Source organism: Jatropha curcas, chromosome 7 (genome assembly GCF_041381405.1).
Source record: "Jatropha curcas cultivar XTBG-Jc1 chromosome 7, XTBG_Jcur_1.0, whole genome shotgun sequence".
NCBI classification, from domain to species: Eukaryota; Viridiplantae; Streptophyta; class Magnoliopsida; order Malpighiales; family Euphorbiaceae; genus Jatropha; species Jatropha curcas.
This window is the reverse complement of record NC_143157.1, coordinates 24,226,658-24,248,770: the sequence shown is the minus strand read 5'-3', so window position 1 is coordinate 24,248,770 and position 22,113 is coordinate 24,226,658. Positions and strand designations below refer to the sequence as shown.

At 33.5% G+C, this 22,113-nt stretch overlaps 4 protein-coding genes, 1 long non-coding RNA gene and 3 other non-coding genes across 8 annotated transcripts; 5 read left to right on the top strand and 3 right to left on the bottom strand.

Annotated features, from left to right (window-relative positions):
- Window positions 1–309: 309 nt before the first annotated feature.
- LOC105632930 (Major facilitator superfamily protein) lies at window positions 310–4,546 on the bottom strand. Its single transcript, XM_012215398.4, has 7 exons — window positions 4,357–4,546; window positions 3,274–3,401; window positions 2,462–2,683; window positions 1,649–2,110; window positions 1,202–1,399; window positions 958–1,095; window positions 310–839 (listed from the first exon to the last, which is right to left on the bottom strand). Exons 1-7 carry the CDS (start codon window positions 4,435–4,437, stop codon window positions 578–580), a joined length of 1,491 nt encoding a protein of 496 aa, XP_012070788.1. The 5' UTR covers window positions 4,438–4,546; the 3' UTR covers window positions 310–577.
- A 1,328-nt stretch (window positions 4,547–5,874) lies between these two features.
- Window positions 5,875–8,338, bottom strand: LOC105632929 (Pollen Ole e 1 allergen and extensin family protein). The gene is made up of 2 exons (XM_012215397.4): window positions 8,090–8,338; window positions 5,875–6,374 (listed from the first exon to the last, which is right to left on the bottom strand). The coding sequence occupies exons 1-2, from the start codon at window positions 8,247–8,249 to the stop codon at window positions 6,091–6,093; spliced, it is 444 nt and encodes a 147-aa protein (XP_012070787.1). The 5' UTR covers window positions 8,250–8,338; the 3' UTR covers window positions 5,875–6,090.
- Window positions 8,339–8,968: 630 nt separating this feature from the next.
- On the top strand, window positions 8,969–10,598 carry LOC110009331 (uncharacterized). Its single transcript, XR_002284238.3, has 2 exons — window positions 8,969–9,116; window positions 9,826–10,598. It is a non-coding gene; the product is annotated as an uncharacterized LOC110009331 (long non-coding RNA).
- LOC119371320 (small nucleolar RNA R21) lies at window positions 9,469–9,550 on the top strand. The gene has a single exon (XR_005178922.1). It is a non-coding gene; the product is annotated as a small nucleolar RNA R21 (small nucleolar RNA).
- Window positions 9,716–9,789, top strand: LOC119371321 (small nucleolar RNA R21). The gene has a single exon (XR_005178923.1). It is a non-coding gene; the product is annotated as a small nucleolar RNA R21 (small nucleolar RNA).
- On the top strand, window positions 10,279–10,379 carry LOC119371319 (small nucleolar RNA Z161/Z228). Its single transcript, XR_005178921.1, has one exon. It is a non-coding gene; the product is annotated as a small nucleolar RNA Z161/Z228 (small nucleolar RNA).
- A 5,240-nt stretch (window positions 10,599–15,838) lies between the features above and the next one.
- RPS14 (mitochondrial ribosomal protein S14) lies at window positions 15,839–16,924 on the top strand. The gene is made up of 2 exons (XM_012215396.4): window positions 15,839–15,975; window positions 16,378–16,924. Exon 2 carries the CDS (start codon window positions 16,394–16,396, stop codon window positions 16,703–16,705), a length of 312 nt encoding a protein of 103 aa, XP_012070786.1. The 5' UTR covers window positions 15,839–15,975; window positions 16,378–16,393; the 3' UTR covers window positions 16,706–16,924.
- Window positions 16,925–18,431: 1,507 nt separating this feature from the next.
- Window positions 18,432–21,614, bottom strand: LOC105632927 (uncharacterized). Its single transcript, XM_012215395.4, has one exon. The coding sequence runs from the start codon at window positions 21,422–21,424 to the stop codon at window positions 18,743–18,745; it is 2,682 nt and encodes an 893-aa protein (XP_012070785.1). The 5' UTR covers window positions 21,425–21,614; the 3' UTR covers window positions 18,432–18,742.
- Between the last annotated feature and the right edge of the window lie 499 nt (window positions 21,615–22,113).

Genomic DNA, 22,113 nt, shown 5'->3' with positions numbered 1-22,113 from the left:
TAATTTCTTTTGTTTTTTTTAATATTTAATTTCACTTATTTTTTATTTTTTATAAATAGTCATTAACTTTTCGCTTTTTAAGATTTTGTTAAATATTTTAATTTCACTTTTTTTTTTTCTTTTAATTATTCTCCCCCATTCTTTTTATTTTGGTTTTAAATATCATTACTCTTTCACTTTTTTCTTTTCCTTTTTTTTTTTTTTTTGTATATTGAGCTTTAATAATATTTCTTTTCTTATTATAGTTTTAATATGAGTAAACTTATATACTAATGTGAAGGTGTGTTAACCTATCTGCGAAAAAATAAATAAAAAGAACTAAATTCATTTTGTATTTCAAATTGAATCAATAATCAAATTTGATTTACAAGGTCTTATACATTGTGTATATGACTAGAGCCAAATTTCTAGATTATGAAGGATAAATCATCCAAGTCATATGTTCTGATTGGGTGTGCATGTCTGTGTATTTCAGCCTGCGGCTAGTCAGCACTCAGGCAGTGACAAAAAAATTCTGACACAAAATTTTGATAAATTCTCTGTTGCTAGAATAGTATGTAATGGGAATGAATCCTAACTATGCTGATATCCCTGTAGCTTCTTTTGGTATCAAAAATAATAAGGCAACAGGAATGTAAGTGCAAAGAACTTGGATGCCAATGCCCAAAAAGAGATTGTCAAATGAGCCTGGTGAAAGGTTCAAAAATGAAGCCAGTGCAGCGCCGGTGAACGATCCGAATGTTGAACCCAAGTTGTTTATTGACATAAAGAGGGCAAACAAAGTTCCTTCAATTCCAGGTGGGCATAACTGTCCAGATAAAATGAGGAATGGCATGAACCTGCAGAAAGTCCAGAACAACAACAATTGTTCAGTCGGTGTATATTGTGTGGATAATTGATATGAATCCACAAATTATGAACAGAAGAAAGTAGGAACTTGGCAAAATATGCACATACTTGAATTGGTTAATTGCATCAGCAAGTGCAGATCCACAAAGGACCATGATCTTATCTGAAATTCCATAGGCAAGGCTGATCCGAGAAACTAAGACCATATCTAAGAGGCTCATGAAAGACAAACCAATATGAGCCAACCTGTATTATGTGTGTAACGCAGGATAAAGCAGGCATTAGGTAGATCATGTTGAAGAAAATGAGACAACATTGCTGAGATATAGATTCTGTCATTTTAAGTACTTACAAAAGAATCTTCTGCAGCTTCATTGTCTTCAAGTAGCGATTGTAAGTGAATGTACCAAGCATGAGGCCCCACCATCCAACAACACGTGTAGTCCCCAAAAAGGATGCGTCCAAGTTCAAGTACTCAGTCTGGTAATAGAACATGACTGTTGAGAGATTTGGAACTGTGACATGTGCTAGGAAAAACCAAATCATTGGTCTGGTCTTCCCAAGACCAAGGTAACAGCAGAAACAAACAGGATTAGGAGCCACAGCCAGTAGAGTTTGGAAAAGAAGAAGGAAAACATAAATTAAAAAGGGAACCATATGAAAGCTAGACTAAGGACAGGAACATCTAAACCATATCTATACCAGATATAAGAATCATAAAGCTGATCTAATAATTGGACACCTTCAACTATTTGAGAATAATCACGAAGGAGTTTTTTAAGATCTTTTCAGCAGTTACCTCAAAATGATTGGCTGCCTAAATGCGCGTAACAAACTGTAAGTGGCTGCTTTCAAAGACTGCAACAAACCCAATGCAAAGGGATCCTTCTCGGAGATTTGTGATTTAGTATTAATAGCTGTCTTCTTTGTACTATTCTTTTGGCTCTTCTTTCTTCTCGAGGTGCTCCTATTTGACTTCTTTTCTAAGAAAATATCTTCATCCAAGTTAATGCCATTCCCATTCACCATATGGGTGCTGCCTACAGAATTAGATGACTCGGACAAAACTTTACTGCCTATAGAATTCTCCCTAACCAAACCACACGATAATAACTGTATGGTTGGCAGTACAGAAAAAAGAAGGAAAATTGTATCAATGTGTAAGTTGGTTAATGCGTATCCTCCTAACAAACTGCCACAAATGCCACCCAAAGCCATGGATAACCATGATATTGACTGGAGATCTCCTGCAAATGAGGCCCTGTTCAATGACAGCAGTAAGGATGTCATATTCTTAAGAAAATTAACCAAACCATGAAATTCTGAATAACGATCAGTCAATGCGTGCGCGAACAAAAAAAAGTTCTCTGCAACAGGAGCAGCAACACATAGTAACATACTTTGTGGAGAGAAATATTTATTCTAACTCTTTCGGTTGGTGGAAAGTTACCACCATAGCATACTCGGAAAAGAAAAATATTTTCCCCAACCAACCCAATTTCATAGTCTGCACTTTGACAATTGTTGGAATTGCATGTCAATTTCTCCATTTAATTTCAACAGGCTAAGCATATGCATGGAAATGGAAAAGAGAATCAATATGTGAACATACCGCTCAAACCTTACTGCCTCAGCAATCATTGCATCTACCACCACATCTGCCATGGCAGAGCCCAGGTTTTGCAGAGTCAAGAAGACTATAAGGTGCCATTTGGAACTCCTCAAGGTCGCATTTAATCCCAGAATAGGCCACGGCACTAGAGATAGAAGAGTTGCAATTACTAGGTATGGTATCCTTTTTCTTCCCTTAATCGGGATGCAATCTGACAAAATTCTACAGCCGCATGAAAAATAAGAATCCAATAAACAGAAATCAAAAACTACTCAATTACTCATAATTAAAGGACTGATTTCTTAACTTAGCATTTCATGCTGGGCACCAACAACATGAGCAATTAAACGTACGTGATTATATACATAAAAATACTTGATATGATAATCTAGGGTATTTATTTTTGCTACACGATCGTGCCATAAAATTTTCTGTTGTATGAATTTGTTTTGAAATGGATCCGTATTTCTTGTAACATTTAATACTTTTCATATTTATTTGACTAGAAATCATGAAAAGTGACAGCACACATATTTTTATAAGATAATGTTATGTGGTGCTAGAAAATTTTAAACTCACTTCAACTTTGCCATTAAAAAAAAAGGTGTAGTTCTTTCTTTTCTATTGGTTAAACAAATGCCAAAAAAGACAGTATTCCAAGCAGAAGCATGAATAAGGAAACCGGAAGTGCTACACTGATGGACAGTGACAAATTAACAAGATGTGTATATCAAAAGAAGATATTCTAAAAGGATATATTTATATAGTTGAAGCTACAATAAATGCATGTTTAATATGAGAAATTACCATACCCATATAATGGTTTTATACTCCATGGGAAAAATGCTACTGAAGATACAAATTGGGACGCTGAAGGCGACAACTCAAGCCTGTCTTTAAGATGGTAAGAAACTGCTGTCCACACAAAGGATCGGAAACCCTACACTCATATTTTCACAACAAAGCAAAGAATGATAAGTTGATGGAATTTCAACAAAAGATCGGAAGTAAAGACAGGGAAAAGGCATTCCACAATGAGTACGCATGAAATACAAATACCACATTCCAAAACTCAACCAAGTCCTAATTAATTCCCAACTTTCAAATCTAGCCCAAACTACAGCCAAAGCATTGCCAGTTACAAGGGGATTAAATAGGAATAGAGAAACCTTGCCTAAGGGGACCACTAAAATGACAAGTTCAGTTGACTTCAAAACAAAAACAGTTCTCCATAAAGCATTTTATCAATTGCAAAAAAAAAAAAAAAAAAAAAAAAAGAGTGATCATGTGATAATAAACTAGGATTTAACATAAATCGAAAATTTATATCAGCACATAATGTCACCATCATGCTCCATTTTATTACTGGTATAGGAAGAGGAATTCAAAGCAATTGGTTAGTATAATACAAGTACTTAATTTGCTTCAAAAAGCAACTTTCACTTTCAAGAGCGTGTAAAAAACACCTAGATAGCTAACCAATGAAGCAAATTCTCAGCAACTAATAGGAAAGAAAGAAAAAAAATTTTCTTAGCTGCTTCTAACCGATCAAGAAAAATGTTACTTCGACGAGCGATAAACATAAATTCAAAACGCCAACCAAGCAATAGCTTTCTCAAAATCAACATAACACACGGATTTTCATCAAAATATATTGATAACAGCTAATCAGCTATACAGTTCTAAAATAAAAATCAGTAAATGACTAAAAATTAACAAATCATCACAACAAATTCACATATCTTCACATCTACCTTTCCTTCTACCATCATAGTTTTTTTAAGAAAAAGACAGAACCCATTACTCAGAACACCAGAAGAAGGAAAATTCATCAACTTAACGCTAACAGGTTCCAATTGATCAAGCAAATAAAGGAAGAGGAGAAGTGTTGAAACCTGAGTGAAGTAAATCAAGCAAATGAGCCATAGAAATGAAGCGCCAAAAGCTTTTCTTAGCTGATTTAGCCATCTTATCATTGTTAAAACCCAAAAAAAAAAAAAAAAGCCTTTGTATTTCCTGTTGCTATAAATCACTAAACTCCCATTTTCTTCTGTGTATTTTTTTCCTTTTGTCTCTGCGCAATTCTCTCTGCTTTAACGGTTTATGTCTTCAACTTTCAAGTTATTGTTTCATTTGACAAGAATGTCCTTGCTGTTACTAGGTAAAGACAAAGCTGTAGCAGGCCTTTTTCGTCATTTAAAAATATTCAGTTAATCACCGAACACGTCTCATACGCCTACCAAATCTCACCACGTCAGCAAGAAGGGCCACGTAAGCGATAGTCGTTAAGGTTATTGTCACAGTCGTGTTCAACTGCAAAACAGGATCCACTTACGAGATCCGTAATTAATTGTGTATTGTCTTCCTTTAAAAAGTTGCTTTTTTTATTATTATTTTCGTTTAACTATTCCAGAAAAGAAATAGTCGTTTGGTAATTTTATAGCATTCGGTAACCATCCAACCCATAATGTCTCAGAAATTCTTTATTTTATTTTATTTACAATGATTTCAACAATTTCATAGTTTTCAACTTGCGATTTTCCAGTAAAAAAAAATTGTGATTTTGGAAATTTCTTTTCCAGGAATGCTTCATTAATCTCCACAAATTTTTTGAAACCCAACACAAAAAGTCAAAACTCTATTAAATATAATTTGATTAGTCTTCGTACTTACGTGTAAAATGGAAATCTCTAATTTGAATTCTCTCAACTACAAAAATTTATACCAATTTAGTGACATAAGGACTTATATAAATGCACATCAAGATATGGCTTAACAGTAAATGCATTACGACCTGTCTATAAATCTGGATCGTATCACTTCCCCAGTGCTCCAAAAAAAAAAAAAAAAAAAAATGAAGCTAGGGTGAACCACCTGTAGCCACGCCCATGTAATGGTTGTTTTTCGTGTGTAAAAAAAAAAAATATTGAAGAGATTTCAAGAGAAATAAATAATTCAATGATTTCACAATATTATTATGATTCGAGAGAAAGTAACAATATTATTATGATTCGAGAGAAAGTAACAATATCTACTCGGACACTGCAGTGGAAATGTGTTGAATCAAGAACGGACAATAAACGTCTTTATTATGGTATTTTCATAAATTCTCATCTACCACTTTTTTAAAAATTGAAGTACAGCTTTATCCAATGACTGGAGGTATTTGTGGTCAAAATCAAGAGAAAAATTTCATTTCAGACATAATTTTCCCATCTCAACGCAAAGTTAAAATACCATAACAACACCAGCTAGAAATTCAGTCTAGAGTTAGTTGAGTGAACATAAGCTGTCCCAAAATAATAACCTGGACCTGAGCCTACAAGCATTTAGAAAAACGGATTCATTCTTAAGCTCGAACCATACATGGCCCCGATTGACAGTTTGGCTCCAAGAGATTTTGGATATAGCAATAAGAGTAACAAAGTTGACATTTTTCTGTCGTTTATATGTATTTATCCACACAACAACAAAGATATCGGTGACCCATAGGCCAAGTTTATCACATACATGTACATTCAGATATTACAGCAAATGCTCATGAAGAACATGAACTAATCTGTTCTCTAATTTCTTATAGAAGATCGGGCCCAATTTCTTAAGAAGATTATACATGATAATTGCAATATCTAGATGCAGTATGTTGGCACACTAGAAGGGCGATAAACAAAGGGTCTGACGGTATGAGAATAACCTGATGGACGATTATAGCTGAACTTCACCCCTGTGCTTCCTTGCCCAAGATGGGTGCAGTGTTCATGGAAACTACTGAGAGGCCGTGCCAAGCATGCATCCCAACGGTCACTTTCAGGCATAGTCTCAGCCACTGTATATATGCCCTTTGCATTTGTGAATGCTTGGTAATTCAAAACTTCCCCAGATTTTGTTATACAAAGAACAGCTACCTCAGCACCTGGATCAAAAGAAACAAAACCACTCCATTTAACACCTCATTGAATATGAACACATTACAAAAGCGAGTTAACTGTTGCTTTATGAATTTCAAATTCCACCCAATATAACAGTTGAGAATTTTAAATATCTATTATAGTTCATTACCAATGTAACGGGAATAAGATCACAAGGAAATCTCACCTGTCTATCCTGCTGATACTCATAAATGCGACCATAGTCTATCACAAGAATTAACACATCAAGAGGTTCCATGGGTATGAATCACATAGCCCAACGAACTCAAAATTCATTTCATATAGCCCTATTATATATATACCAACCAAGACGACAAAATTTGAAATAAGCATAATTCAATTGCAGCGCAAATATAAAAGACTAGTTGCCCTCCCTAGCTAATTATAATGGATAGGATTGAAGGTAACAATAAACAGCCATATTACAGTAGAATGGAAAGGTAATGCAGCCTATAATCCAAGTTTTTTCTTTTACAATGCATTATCTGTATTATTTATTACCTTTTCTGGGAAGATTTCTAAGAGTATCATTAAATTATGTTGACAACAGAAGGATGAATACGCTAGTAAACACATAATCAACAATATTTCCTTGAACAAGTTATTCCCAGAAACAGTTAAATAAGATTGTGAGATATTAACCTCAAGCTTACCACTTTTAGTCTCAGTCTATTTCAAAATGAAAATCTAAGTTTCTCCTCTATACAATATGGTCACTGCGTCAACAAATTTTCAACAAGAAGATATAGGCTATAATTTTCATGCTGGAGCGACTGAAAATTTCATCACGAATAGTGTAGTAGCAATTTCTACGTTTTTCAGCTTTGTACTTCTCAAGTTTGCAAGGTCCATCTATGCACCCATCTCTGATCATTTCCAGGAAAAAAAAAAAAGATCATTGAACTTCACAGACAAGAACCGCGTACCTTATCACACAATAATTTTGAGAGCTAAAAAAAACTGATCATGTATTTTGTAACATAAGAAACACAAAAATGGAAAAAACTAGAAACATCAAATCAATTCATTCTCTCTCTCTCTCTCTCTCTCTCTATTTATCTTTTTAATCCAGGCATAAATTGAAGCAATTTAATCTAATAACATAAAAGCTCACAAAGAAACAAGTAACTCAATTGACTAGTGGAAAGAAATAATCTTTTGAAAACCCGATAACTTAAGCATGAGTAGTTAAAAATTATTATTCTAGCAAACTCCGAGACAGATATCTAACTGCAGACCAGTTTTAATCAACAGAAATACAGAAGATTTAGAAACTGAAAAGAAAGCAAATTCCCAAAACGGAATTGAAGACCTGTAGCAGAGTCCAAGCAGAGAATTTAGCATAGACCCAACCTCAACCATTACAATTCCGCAGATAAATATCAGTATGTATATATTTCACAAATCAAAAATACAAAAATTTTCAACAAATCATTTTCCACAAATGAAATTACAAAACCGAGTTAATCACAATCTAAATAAATCTAGGCTAATATTCCAGCTACAATCATTAAAGCATCAGTACCCACAGATTGACCAAAGGAACAATTTTGAGAATAATGCATGAGCAATTTCAAGTGAAAGAGAAAACCCACTTCAGACATTTAACAAAAGAACAGGCATTTACACAAAAAAAAAAAAAGGAGAAAAGAAAAGAAAAACCCTCAGTCCATAGATTTAGGGAGAGAGTGAGAAAGACCTTCTAAGACATGATCTTCAGGGCCAATAGAAGAATCACCACAAACATCACAAACAACTCTTCCTCGGATTTCACCCGTCCAAGCTTTGACACTGGAGACGGAAACGAGTAATAGAAGGAGACTCATAACTAGATTTCTTGTCGGTAATGGCGTCTCCATAGCTTGTTTTCCGAGTTTCCCAAACTGTCCAGAATCTCAAGCATACATAAGATTTCGACGCTTTATATGCTGGCGTGGCATCGAATATCTTCGGCTACTGTGATGATGAGCAAGAAACTGAATCTTTGATGATTGAACGACAATTCGTTTCAAGTGTCGGTTGAGTGCACATTTTCTTTGTTCCTTCGAGACTTCGACAATGTATAAACGTAATTTAAGTAAATTTTCTTTTCAGTATTCAGTCGTAATAATACGTCGTCCAGATGGTGCATCCTTAAGTATTAGATTATTTAATTTATTAATTTACATGTAAAAACAATTCTCAATGAAAAATATATTTGAAATGTATAATAATATTAATTTAGTAACTACATAATATTATTCCTTTAAAAAAATAAATCATACTATTATTTTATCTAATCCAGATTAATTTTTCACCTTACTTATTTTTTATTTTGAAAAAATTCTGATTATTATTTATAATTTTAATTTCAAAATTTTTTAAACACTCTACCACCAGTCAGTGAACGACAGCTCGTTCAACAACAGCTCAGAAGAGGTAATTCAAAAGGATTTGTGGTTGGTCAAAAATTAGGTTTGACCATGAATTCTATGCGCCTCTCCACAACGTCACGTCCGTTTGGGTCAATTTAAAAGCAAAAAAGATTCTCGGTCGAAATATAATTTTATAATTGTTAGGGACTAACATGCAAGTTATCTTTTCGTTCCTTCACAAGTTCACAATATATGGCAACTAACTAAAACCTAATCTCAGAGCCGCATTCAGCTGCAGTTTCTCACATTTAGCATATCTCTGATTAAGATGAATCAGAGAAACATTTGTTGATACCTCCACAGACGTATTAGGTAATCTCTAGATTTTTCTATTCTTAAATCTGATTCTTATATCGGCAACCGGTGTAGATGCAGAAAAGAAAACAACAATCTTTGATTAGTAAACAATCTGGTCTTTTTAAATTTTTGGCAAACTAGTCCTTTTTTAGAGCTATATTCATACGAGTAGTTGCAATTATCTCGATTTTTGTGGTTATAGTGTTATTGCCTTATGGGGTTTTCAAGTTTGCTCAAATTTCTATCTTTTGCTGCAAATATTCAAAGACAGATTAAAACTTTATCAATCCAACAATGATTTTTTATTCTTTGAGAGTTTTCTTCTATACCCTTTTTGTGCATTGTCTTTTTATGAACTACTGGCTTGGGTCCCAATGAAGAATGATGTTTATATAGAATAAAAGTAGTGGGCTGATTTCCGCTGATGACTAAACCAATTCTGAGGGATTTACTTTTGCCTGTTTGGTTCATGTCTATTATTCTTTGGTATCTTTCCAAAAGGAACTTTGCTGATGAATTTTTTCCTTCAGTAGTTAAAGATTGAAATTGGCGTTTTGATTTATTAATAATGCAGTCATCTCCTTTCCATCACTTGCACATTAGAACTGATTTTGCATCTCTATGATGATTGCTTGTTAATTGAAAGTAGTGGACTGATCTGTTGATGATTAATATATTCTGAGAGATGCCATGTTTCTTATGATTTGAAATGTGTGCTTGCAAGTTTTGCTTGTGGTCCAGTCTGCTAATGATGGACATGGACACTCCTGAATATTGGGAGCCAGGGATTCATGATGGACATATACACTCCTGAAGTTCCATCCATATTTTGAGTCGTGGGGTGCATAATGAAGAAACTAACAACGAAACAGTAGTGTACTTCAGTAGATTATAACATATTCTTGGAAGTAAATCATCACAGTTCGTTTTGTGAATTTCAGTATCGGCATACAATATTTTCCAGTAAAATGCTGCATGCCATGAGATGAAAATGTGTATGTCTGTAAAGGGATTTTAGTTTTGTTCTAATCTTTATTGGTGGTGCAGCAGTTACAAGTGAAATGCATTTGTTTCTAGGAGTATATTATGCACTCTGTAGTTTAATAATATTGAAATAATCCTGGTTTGGCATCCCCAGGGGCATTATTATTTTGAATTTTGGTTTATACACAGATTGAAATCAAATGATGAATTTGGATTTCATATTTCTCACGACGGTCGTCTGAGACACCATTACAGTGTCAATGGTGATTCAATAATCCAATGGTTCTGATGCTTTCATCTCTGTGTTTAAACTTGCTTCTAAAAAGAGGGAAATAGTAAAAAAAAAAAAAAAAATTCTGTTTTATAAGTTGGTTCTCATATTCTTTCGATCTTTTTCATTCATAATTCTTACTATTTTAAAGTTGCGCAAGTCTATTGTAACTATCAATCTGTACTGTGAATGCATTTCCTCTAACAGGTTAGAGGTGTCAACGTTGCTACCTCAAGTTGGAATGTTGTGTAGTCGTAAAATGTTAGATGATATACTTTGCGATTGTCTTTATTCTTTAATAAGGTAATCAGAGCAGTATAGGTGCCTTGACTGACTCATACATCGGAGATTGTAAACCTCCGTTAGATTCAATTTTGTAGCATTATAGGTGATTCAAATTGGAATTATATGTAATTACTTGTGAATATATGAATCAATTTTTGAAAAAAAAAAAAAATTAAGGAATGAGATTCTATTGAAGTATCAGTTGAATAAGTTATTCAAAAAGTGACATGATTTTCAATTAGGGCACCTAAGGATTCGTTAGACCGTTAATACGTCAGTAATTAATTCTATTGAACGAGATTGAATTAGGGCACATTAAATTCAATTGTAATTCGCTACAGGTGATGCAAATTAGAATTATGTGTGATTACATGAATTAATGTGTAATTTAGGCTCTGTTTGGTAGGAACATTGTTCGGTAATGTCATATTTATCTTAACGTTTAGAGTTTGAGGCAAGTGTTAGCATTATTCTTCTCAACATTTAGTGTTTTATAAATTTTTTATAATGTTTATATCCATCATTTGTCTTTACCTCGATTTTTATGACTTTACTCTTTTTGTCATTTTATATTAAACAGCTAATCAAATATTTATTTTTAGTGAACACTTTAGTTTTAAACTGCTATATAAATAACTAACAGCTAATATTAATTAATTGTTAATCTAATATCATAGCATCAACTAACCGCTAACAGTTAGAGCTAAGCTATTACAACAGTTGCTATTACAATAGCTGTTAGACCGCTAAAATTGCCGAACAGTGCCTTATTCTAATTGTAGTTTTTATCAAATAATAAGAAAGTTGCAACATCACCATGTCAATTATAAAGAAAAACTTAGAGCAATACAAAATTTTGTAAACAATCTATTATTCATGTAAAATTATGAATTTTGGTAATATTATATACCTCTACGTATCAGCAATAATAATTTTTTAATGTTTTTAGCATTTACATGAAAAATATATACTTGATGTGGTTAGTGTAATATTTTGAATAATAATTTTAATATTTTTTTAACTATTTAATAAATATTTAATTAATATAATTTAAAATTGAGTGTTTAACAGAATAATTTTTATAAATTAAAGTATTTAATAATATAATTTTATAAATTAAAATATTTAATCGGATGTCATAAAGTTATTTACATAAAAGTATTAGGAATAAATTTAGCCCACCAATAGAGAAATGCTCCAATTATCATCACAGAGTAACCAAATTGATGATGTATTCCTTAGGTAGTAACCTGAAATTACAAGTTGCCATAGCCGTCAATCACAATAAGGGAGACCCTCTTTGACACAGTAAACCTAGTTTTGGCTTTTTACAGCAACTCAGATATCACATTGCTCTTGTTTAATTATCACGTCAGAAAAATAAAAAGACTTTTTAATTATACAGGCTTCATGAATCATTGCCTTCTTCGATTTGCTGTCTGGATCATTGGATTTGTATCTCTCAGAAATCACCATTTGAGCTATGATTACGGGTTCTCTTGCAGGTCGTATCAACTAGCTGCTCTTCTTTCTACTTGTAGGTCATTCATAAGTTATACTGTTTTCATACCGTCAGCCCTATTTTCTTTTTAAATATTTAATAGTTGGTGATTTATTTATTTAAGATTAGAAAATCAATAAAATTTCTGGTAAGGTGAAAAATAATCAACTCCCATATTAAGCATATTTTTAAATGTAGAGTCCTGAAAAAATAACTATCAATAGACACACAAGGCTATGCAATTTCCGGATTTCTTGTTCAATGGAAATGAAAAATATGGGAGCTTTCTTTCTTTTTTTTTTCTTTTTTTGGTAAAACCAAACTCTGTACTGTTATCCATATACTTATGATTGCTTACAAAATTTTGACTAAAATAAATTTCTGATGGTCTGTATACTAATGAGAACTTACAAAATTTTCATTAAAAGGCTCAGAGGAACGAAATGTAATAGATCCACACAACGATTCAACAAAGAGATATGACTTTTATGAGTATGAATGGAAGTACAGACACTTCAGGTTGATCATTATATACTGTGGTTGATATACTTCTAATGGCTTGCAAAACTATAGCTAACTTGGTATATACGTAATCCTTTTGAGTGGTAAAGGTTTTTATCATTCTCAACAACTACAAAATGTTTTATTGAATTTACATTCTCAAATTTTGGAGAATTTTGCTCACTCCTTATGCTAACTAACACCTCTTTTTTTTTTTTTTTTAATAGGAAAATAGAGATTTTAGTCTATTGCTTGAAATTGGTAAGCTACAATTTATTGATTATGTTATTTAACTCATGTTGAAGGGATTATTTCATTTTTTCGGTTGATTAAAAATTCATAACCAAAACATTAGTCCAAGACTCCAAAGTAATACTACAAGGTGTGAAAACTAATCAAAGATCCACCATTAAACAGAGAAAAATATGTGCCTTGCTCCATCGCTGCCTACATAATCCTTATAGCTTGAGGTTAACTTTCTGTTTCTATTCTCTTCAGTGATGGCAGCACAGGAAGGAAAAGAATCAGACGCATTTTCCATTTATGAGTCAAGGAAAGAAAAAATGCATCGACAAAAGATGGGAAAGAAACAGTGAGAGTTGCAAGATTCCTCAAACCCTTTGCTGATTGTAGTCTTGATCAACCTATCAAAACTCCGAACACTCCTTGACTCTCCGAAATTTTCTCCCCAAAACAGCAAGAAAGCTCAAGAATGGCGTTCAAGGATTACTATCAAAGGTTGGGCAAAAACCACGAGCAAATGGCTAGAATGGGTATCTAAGTTAGCAGCCAAACATGGAGAAATTTGGAAAAAAGGCAAAATCTTTGATGCAATCTTGTGTTCTAGATATAAAATAAGTTGTAACCCTAATTTAATATGAGGCTTAGTTCAATTTTGGTGTCCAGAGACTAATACTTTTGTTTTTCCCATGGGGAAAACTACAATCACCCTTGAAGATGTAACGATGATTGGTGGGTTTCCACTTACAGGAGAATCGATAAATATTCCTGTTAATGGAGATTTAATTAAGATAAAAGAAGCATTAGAGACTACAAGGAGTAAAACGTACAGTTCAAGACTAAGAAACTCTAATATTTCTGTTTGGAGGAAGATTTATATGGAGGAGAACAAGAAAGTGAATTAGAACATGCTGCATTTTTATCACTTATCAAGGTATGTGTTTCCTTCGCTTTCTAGGTTTATTGTTAGAAAAGAAACTATTCCTCTAGCAGTCAATTTGTCTCAAGGGAAAAGAATAGCTTGGTCCTGCTGTTCTTGCTATGTTATGAAATTTCCTGAAATTTTCCCGTAGCGCCCTTAGACTCACCATTTTGATCATTCTGGAGAGATAGTGTTTGACTCTTTGAGCAGTGCAAATGAAGAATTAGAGTCTTAAATTAAGTGCCTAGTAGTTTCAGAGCTTAAGGGTTTTGGTTGCATAGAGAAGTATTTGCCTCATCGTGTAGCTATGCAATTGGGAATTGACCCGGATATTCCAGCTATTCAATTTTCTTATATGGAGTTTGATCATTATAAAAAGATTAGGATCTTTGTTGCATCAGAATCCTATGAGCCTGGTGTTTCAGTTAGGTACTTGAATTGGTGGAAAAATGGAAACTTTCTAGAGAATGTGGGGTTGAGGATTATTTCGGGGAACGCAGAAATTTGAGCGGGAATCTTAAGTCGAATGAGAAAGAATCAGAAAATTCTGGTACAGAAGATCAAAAGGAGGGTATTGCTGCTGCTTCAAAAATCAAGAAAAGGGTTTAAGGAGATTTGAACAATGATGGTGAAGGTGATGGTGATCCTAACTATGAAATAAGTAGTAATCCTGACAATAGTGGTGGTGGTGATGGTGATGGTGATGGTGATGATGATCCTAACTATGAAATAAGTAGTAATCCTGAAACTGAAGCAGATGCTCGTGAATGCGAACAATCTGAAAATATTGCAGAAGCTGCTAATTTTCATAATTTTGTCAAATTTTTCACTAGAAAAAGAAGCACTCGAAAACAAAATTTCCTGAAACTATAAAGGACGGGACTGGTCAGCCGGTGGTCGGAGAAGTACAAACTGAAGAAGAAGAAGAAGAAGAAGAAGAAGAAGAAGAAGGTCCTGGTGTATCAGATGGTAAAGGTAAAGAAGTGAAGATCGAGCCCAGTTAATTGAAGAACTGCAAATCAGGAACTAAGTTTGCTGCTAAAAAAGTTGGGAAAGGAACAGAAGATAATCCAATCGAAGTTGATGACTATGTGGAGACTCCTGCAAGTGAAGTAATTCAGAATCTTGGTTTAGAGGAAAGGATTGAGAAACTGTTGGAGTACGCTAGTCGCACGTCTGATAAATACAATTAATTAAAATAATATATAATGTGAAGGGTGAATTAATTATAATGAGTGCGATTATTTTGTGTTAAAGGTAAATTTAACTCATTATAAGTCCAATATTAAATACATAATTAAATTCCCGTGTCTCATATTTTCTGTATAAAATGCTAATCAGTTGTTTGATTGATATTTTCTGTATAAAATGCTAATCAGTTGTTTGGTGGTCGTTCTAGTTAGCATTTCCTGTTTTTTGGTCCATGGATTAATTAGCAACATTTTGTAAAATTGTGTTGTTAAAATGGAAATTAAGTTTGTTATTATGAATATGTTTTTTTATTTACAAAATGGCACAAATACGTGCTTCTAATTTTGTAAAGTTCACACCTTTTTTCTTTCATATACACACAAAATTTATGAATTTAAGAATATTTTTTAAATTAATAAAAATATTATCAGATCCTTTTGAAAAATAAATTAAGGAATTACGAATTAATTTCTGAAATCCGACTGATGTTACCATTAAAATGTTATCATGTCCTCTATTTATTTTACTAGATGTTATCCATCATGATTTAAGTAAAAAAAAAAAAAAAAAAAAAAAACAATAGAATTCCTTTGGGGATTGAGATTTTTTTTTTTTTGTTGCGAATAATTAAAATTTTAAAAGAATCATCATCATCATTATTATTATTATTATCTTTTTTTAAAAAAAAAATTATTTATAATTTTCTCTTTCAGAATTTTATTTCACATTTTCTAATATATATCATACCAAGCCCGGAGTCTTCTCTAATCAGATGACACGGACCTCATTAGATGGGGCTAAAATTGATAATCCTACCTATATTTTCTTTGGGCTTAATAATATTTTGTTGCCAAAACTGCCCTTTCTTATTTGACAAAGTAACAACTATGCCTTGTTATATAAATCGGCGTGTACGGTATTTCGGTTTTCTGTTTCCCTTTCACTTGATACTGTTAAAACCCTAGCAGATCTTTCACTTGTAAGTCTATTTTTCTTATAATCTCTGATTTTCCAATCAATTATTTGCATAATTTGTATCTTAAATCTACAATTGTATTTCTCTCTTTAAAGTTCGATTTTTTTTTTCTCTTGATTGGTAATTTGGATTTTGTTTGTCTGGTTATGGCGTATCTACAAATGGCTTGTTTAATTCTTTGGCGAAATCAACCTTCTTGCAACAGATGTAGTGTATAACGGCGTTTGATAGGAATTGTTTTTCTTTTTCACTTTCAAATTCTTTAGAACACTCAAATAATATTAAAGTGCAGTAGAAGAATTAAACATATGAGACTGAATAGTGAGAAAGAATTAAAATGTGATGTTGTTTTAGTTTCCATGTAAAACTTACTATAACTCTTGTTGTTTGGTTAATTGTTTTAAGGGGAAAACTGTGCAAGATGTCTGTGTATGAGGAGAATCGTTGCATAAAAGATAATCAGAGGAGATTGCTTGCTTCGAAATTTGAATTGAAAAGAAATCTTTATAAAGCCCTTGTTAGAGATCCTGAGCTTCCTACTGAAATGCGTGAGAAATTCCATCAGAAGCTGTCAAAGTTGCCAAGAAATAGTTCTTTTACACGTGTGAGGAATCGATGTATTTTCACTGGTCGTTCTCGTGCTGTTTATGAGTTCTTCCGAATGTCTCGTATTGTTTTCCGTGAATTGGCATCGAAGGGTATGCTCAATGGTGTTAAGAAAGCATCTTGGTAACTAAATCAGTGGAACATTTGTAGGTGGTGCTCTAGAAGGATCGAACGGAGTATTCATTATCATCAATTTTACATATCTTATCAAAACTTAATGTATTTTAAAGTTTTCACCTGCGATAATGTTGATACTTCTATTGTAGAATAAAGGGGTCTATCTTTGCAAAGAAGTTTTTATATATTGATTAATGGAATTTGATATCATTTTATTCGTAGTCTTCCACTTGCTATCCAATGGAGTTGTATACTGTTCGTGCATTGTTTACTATCTTTTCTTTGGTTTTCTTTTATGTTGTATATATGAGCCATGCATTTTTGATTCAGTTATGTTGCATCGATGATCATTAATGTCAGTTGATGATTTTTTCAATAGCAGTTCAGTTAACTAAAAGATGGATAGTTTAGTAGTATCTACCGTTAATTGCACTTCTTCTAGCTGTCTGCCAAGAAAGAATTAAATTTAGCTTTTATAATTGAATGTTACTTTCTAAGTATTTGAGGTTTTGTAAAACCATTGCCTGGTGCCAATTGTTTTGCTTCATATACTGTCACACAAATATTGAAGACTAGTAAGTAGGTAAAATAGAAATTATTATGTGCAGCTGGGAGTGATTACTGGTGAGTTGCAGGAAGATTTTATATCTGATTTGATGAGGTTGTGGCTGTTATTTGAAGAAAAATGCTAAAAAGATTGTTGTCCAATGGGCATCTTGTTCGTTGGAAGTCTGACAGATTGCTTCTGCTACTCTGTAAACCATGAGTTATAGCATCTTCCCCTGCTAAAATATGAGATGGAATAATAATATTATTTCAGTTTTGGCATCACCAAATGCCAATTGATCCACTGTAAGTTTTCCATGCAGCCTCTGTGCTCTGGTTAGATTGAGTAAATTGATCAACCAAATATGGGAAGGTCCTTGATTTGTTATGCATTTTCGCTATCACCAGTTCCACTCTTGACAATGTAAATTCTTTCCACTGATGTTTCAAGTACGCAGCCTCATTGTTAATTTTAGATGAATGGCTTTGAGACTTGCCTGATAAAGCCTTCTCATTGCCACACTGCCCACTTTCAGAAACATTTTGCTTCTTACAAGAATTGAGCATTTGAGTGATTGTGAGGCCATTATTTTCCTCAATAGACCCTTGCTTCAATTCTATGATATTTCGGAGGAAATCCAGGAGGAGCAGGAAGATTGTCAATTTCAACCAGAGAATTTACATACTTGGAAGAACAATTGGGAAAACTAGAATGTCCATGTATGTTTAGTAGTTTTGAAGAAATTCTGCATAGGAGGGAAGTTTGCAAAGTCATGTGCTCGAGTTGGACTGACTCCCATAATAATCAGGTGAAAATACAAATATTACTTACCGCCTGAGTTTCAATTTGAGTACCTAATTTTACAGGCCTACCTTAAAGAGAGGAAATTCTTTGTAGGGAGAACTATAAGCGGGGTAGAAAGAATGGTAGGGCAGAGGGGTGAACCTGTTTAGTTGATTAAATTTAGACTCAATTGCACATTAAAAGTCACTCTTGGCCTATCATCAATTATTAATTAAAAATACATGTTTAACCTTTAAATATTACTGGGACAGCAAGTCATACTATTCATAGAACTTTGACAATTAGGATATTAGACAACTCATATTAAGCCAAATTCAGTTTGATTAAATTTCCAGTGTTCTATATAATTTTAATATACATAAAAATAATAGTTAAACATAAATAATTGATATAACTATTCTAATAAATAATTATTTTTTAATTATAATAACTAGTAGTACATATTGCATAATTACATTGCAAGATTAGAAGGAAGGAGATATTAGGATTCATTAGAAACAAAGTAAAATACTTTCTATAGTGCCACTATTATCTTGCACTGTTCTTGAACCAACTTTATTTATCAGTTCAAGCAGGCAGGCAGGCAGCCACAGTTATGTTTTTTTGAGAAAGCAGGCAACCATAGTTATGATGTAAGAGGAAATGTCATGAATTCCAGTGACTTCACTATGACTTCCTGCGGTCAGCATATACTCGTCAGAACATTACTGCTTTGCGCTCTGCCATTATCCTCTCAAGCCTCCTAATTCGAGCTTCGAGCTTCACTTCCAGTGCATCAAATGAATATCTACTGCATCCTTCTTCATTCTCAGTAATGTTGTCCGTTTTATGAGCCTGGCTGCCTGCCCTGCTATCATTAGCATATTCTGTTGTAACCTTTTCTGCTGATATTACTTGCTTCTCCAAATTTTTAGAAGTCTCATTGCCTTCACTTGATGATGAATGATTCTGAGATTGACCTAATTGACTGGATGCATTTTCACCATTGCCATTACAATTGCTATCATGTCTATTCTCAGCTGCTTCACTATGCTTCATCTTTTCCACTGATGTCACTGGTTCCAAAAAGTTCAGAGCCCCATTATCTGCTGTGGAAGATAGAGGACTCAGGGATTGAGCTCTTGCATTTTCGCAATCGCCACCCTTTCCATTCTCGACGGCTTCAGTGTTTAAATTCCTTTCCTCTGATGCTTCAAGTACTGAAGTTTTGGCAGCCTCATTGTTACTTTCAGATGAATGGCTTTGACATTTACCTGATAAACTCTTCTCGTTGCTACACTGCCCATGTTTAGAAAAATCATGCTTCTCACACAAATTGAGCATCTGAGTGATTGTCAGGTCATCATTTTCCTCACTAGGGCCACTTGCTTCAATACTACGACATTTCGGAGGAAATCCAGGAGGAACAGGAAGATTGTTAATTTCAGCCAGAGTCTTAGAAGCACAACTAGGAGAACCAGACTCTCCATACTCTTCATTGTTTCTCCTTGAACTATATATCGAGGTTTTTGATTGCTTTGCCGGACTGCCAAGGGCAACCGAGCTATCTACAACTTTCTTTCGTTTTAATATCTGAGGAAATATTTTAGAGCTGCTCGGTGGAGAACCATAGTTAACAAAGTCACTGCTGTCTTCCTTATTCTCTTTTGCTTTCTTCGGTGTTATCTTAAAACTTGAGATAAGAATTTCATTGTTCCCTGCTCTCTTTGAATCTTTTGGCGTTATTATAAAGCTTGAGATGAACTCATCTTTCTTCATTACTTCAGAAGTCTTTGTTGATGCTTTTAACCTCTTAACATTATTAGCCGCTTTCTTTTCTTCGAGACTTTTTGGTCTTGTTTTAAAACTACTAACAAAATTTTTTACCTGCTTCCCTTTTGACACTTCGGCAGTTTTTCTGAAACAAGTGGAACTCTTCCTCTGTTGCACAACACTTTTACTTGTGTCTTGTGGAGTCGATACAGAACGGTTCCACCATTCCAAGTAACGGGTGGTAACATCTGTCTCAACAAAACGAGAGGGAATGTAACATTTTACATCACTAATTCGTCTACTGTAACAACACCAAGCAACCTCAAGACTCTCATTAGATCGAGGAACAGAACCTGGAACATCTTGATCAATTCCAAACTGCCTCGCAACTCTATGTGGAAGATACTGTTCTGTGCATTCAATTCCAACTAGCTCAGATACCCTCAAACATCGAATAAATGACAGTAATTCTTCATCCAAATCCGAATTCATTGACACCCACATTTCCTGCTCCCTGTAAAACTTAGGTATGTCCCAATTCTCCACAATTTTCGTATAAGGGCGCCATTTGAAACTTTCTTTAGACGAGTCGTCTAAGTTCAACCTCACATTCTCATTGCCACACTGCCCACTTTTGCATTTTAGGTTGTTCCATATGGCTAATCTCGGCTCACCATTCTTGATCAAATTAGGCTTTGGTCTAAGTTTCACAAATCTCTCCCAAACCCAAACCAAAACTAACTGAAATGGAGAAAAAATTGTAACAGCCAAGTTTGATTTATTATCATCTTTGGCCTCACTACCCTTATCAGCAGCTAATGTAGTAAAAGAAACTATACATTCTTTCAATATGCTCAAATCTCTATAAATGCTAGCAAGAACAGCAGGTGCTAAAGCAAGCCTAGTACCTCTAGCCAAATGAACTGCAATTGGAAAAATGCATTCACAGATAACATCAAAAGAAGTAGACAAAACAAACCTTGATAACCACAAGGAAAGAAAAGCTTCATGCTCTATTTCACTACCACTATCCATGAATTTATTCAACCAAAGATACTGACATGCCTTCTTAGCACTGGTCCTCACTATCTCCACTCTTGCTTGGACCAATTTCTCTTTAACTCCCTTCAATTCCTCTGTTTCATTGGGGTTAAAAACAGGGGACCCTAAAACAGAGTACCCTGAAATTATCATATCCTCTAGTGTAATTGTGGCCTCACCCCAAGCAAAAATGAACGATTTCGTTTCAGGGCACCATCTTTCTGCAACCCCTAGAATTAAATCATTATTTAAATTATTTTTAAGGATTTGATAAGTAGAATTCAAGATTGCTTCATATATACCAGCTTTTTTCCAAGTGGGCTTATGGAAAGAAGCCATTTTTCTGACCCATGCAGACCATTTCCTTTGTGGATGTCTCCATCCATGAAAGTTAACACTCAAAGGCCAGTTCTGGGGATCAAAAGTGGGTGGTAGAGAAGGGAGAGAAAGTGAAGATCTTTCAAGGTTGGAAGTTATGGAGGGTTTTAGAAAATGGGCTTTTCTGAAAATGGGGTTTTCTTGACTTGCCGGTGAAATCATAAATTCTTCTCTTGATTCAACAATGGAATGTGATGATTCCTTCATTGTTGAAGTTAGAGCTTTTCACAAGTGGGTTTTTTTATGAAAGAGAAAAGGAAGGGAAGTGAAGGGTCTGAACTCTGAACTCTGAAAAGTGAAGTGTGTTTGTTGACCGGCTCGCTTTGGATGATGGGGACTGTTTAACTTTTAGTTTAACAATGAATTCTTCTCTCTACTCTCCAAAATCGGTTGGATTTTTTTTCGATACTATCCATGTTTGTATAAATATATAAAACGAGAGGCACATTCATGTACACTGTCGTGATATTAAAACATTAAATGACTGAAATGACAAAAAGTAATTTTAGAGTGTTAAATTAAAAAAAAATAATTTTTATATTATTTTTATTTAAATATTAATTGGGCTAATATTAACATTAATTCGATAATAATATTAAATATTTTTTAATTTTTTTCAATAATTAACTTAATAATTAATAATATCATTAATATTATTTACAAAATAAAAATTTCAATTTTTCTAATATAATAATATTAATGCTTTTATTTTTTTTAATAACTAAATATTACATCTATTCCATAATACTTGTTACAATTTAATAAAATTAGTTTGTTCAAAATACTTGTTACACTTGTAGTTTAAAAAAGTAATAAATTAATTTTTCATGTTTACTCTTTGTATACTAGCAGCAGTTATTAATTCAGTTTAATGGTTTTTATACTAGCAATAAAGT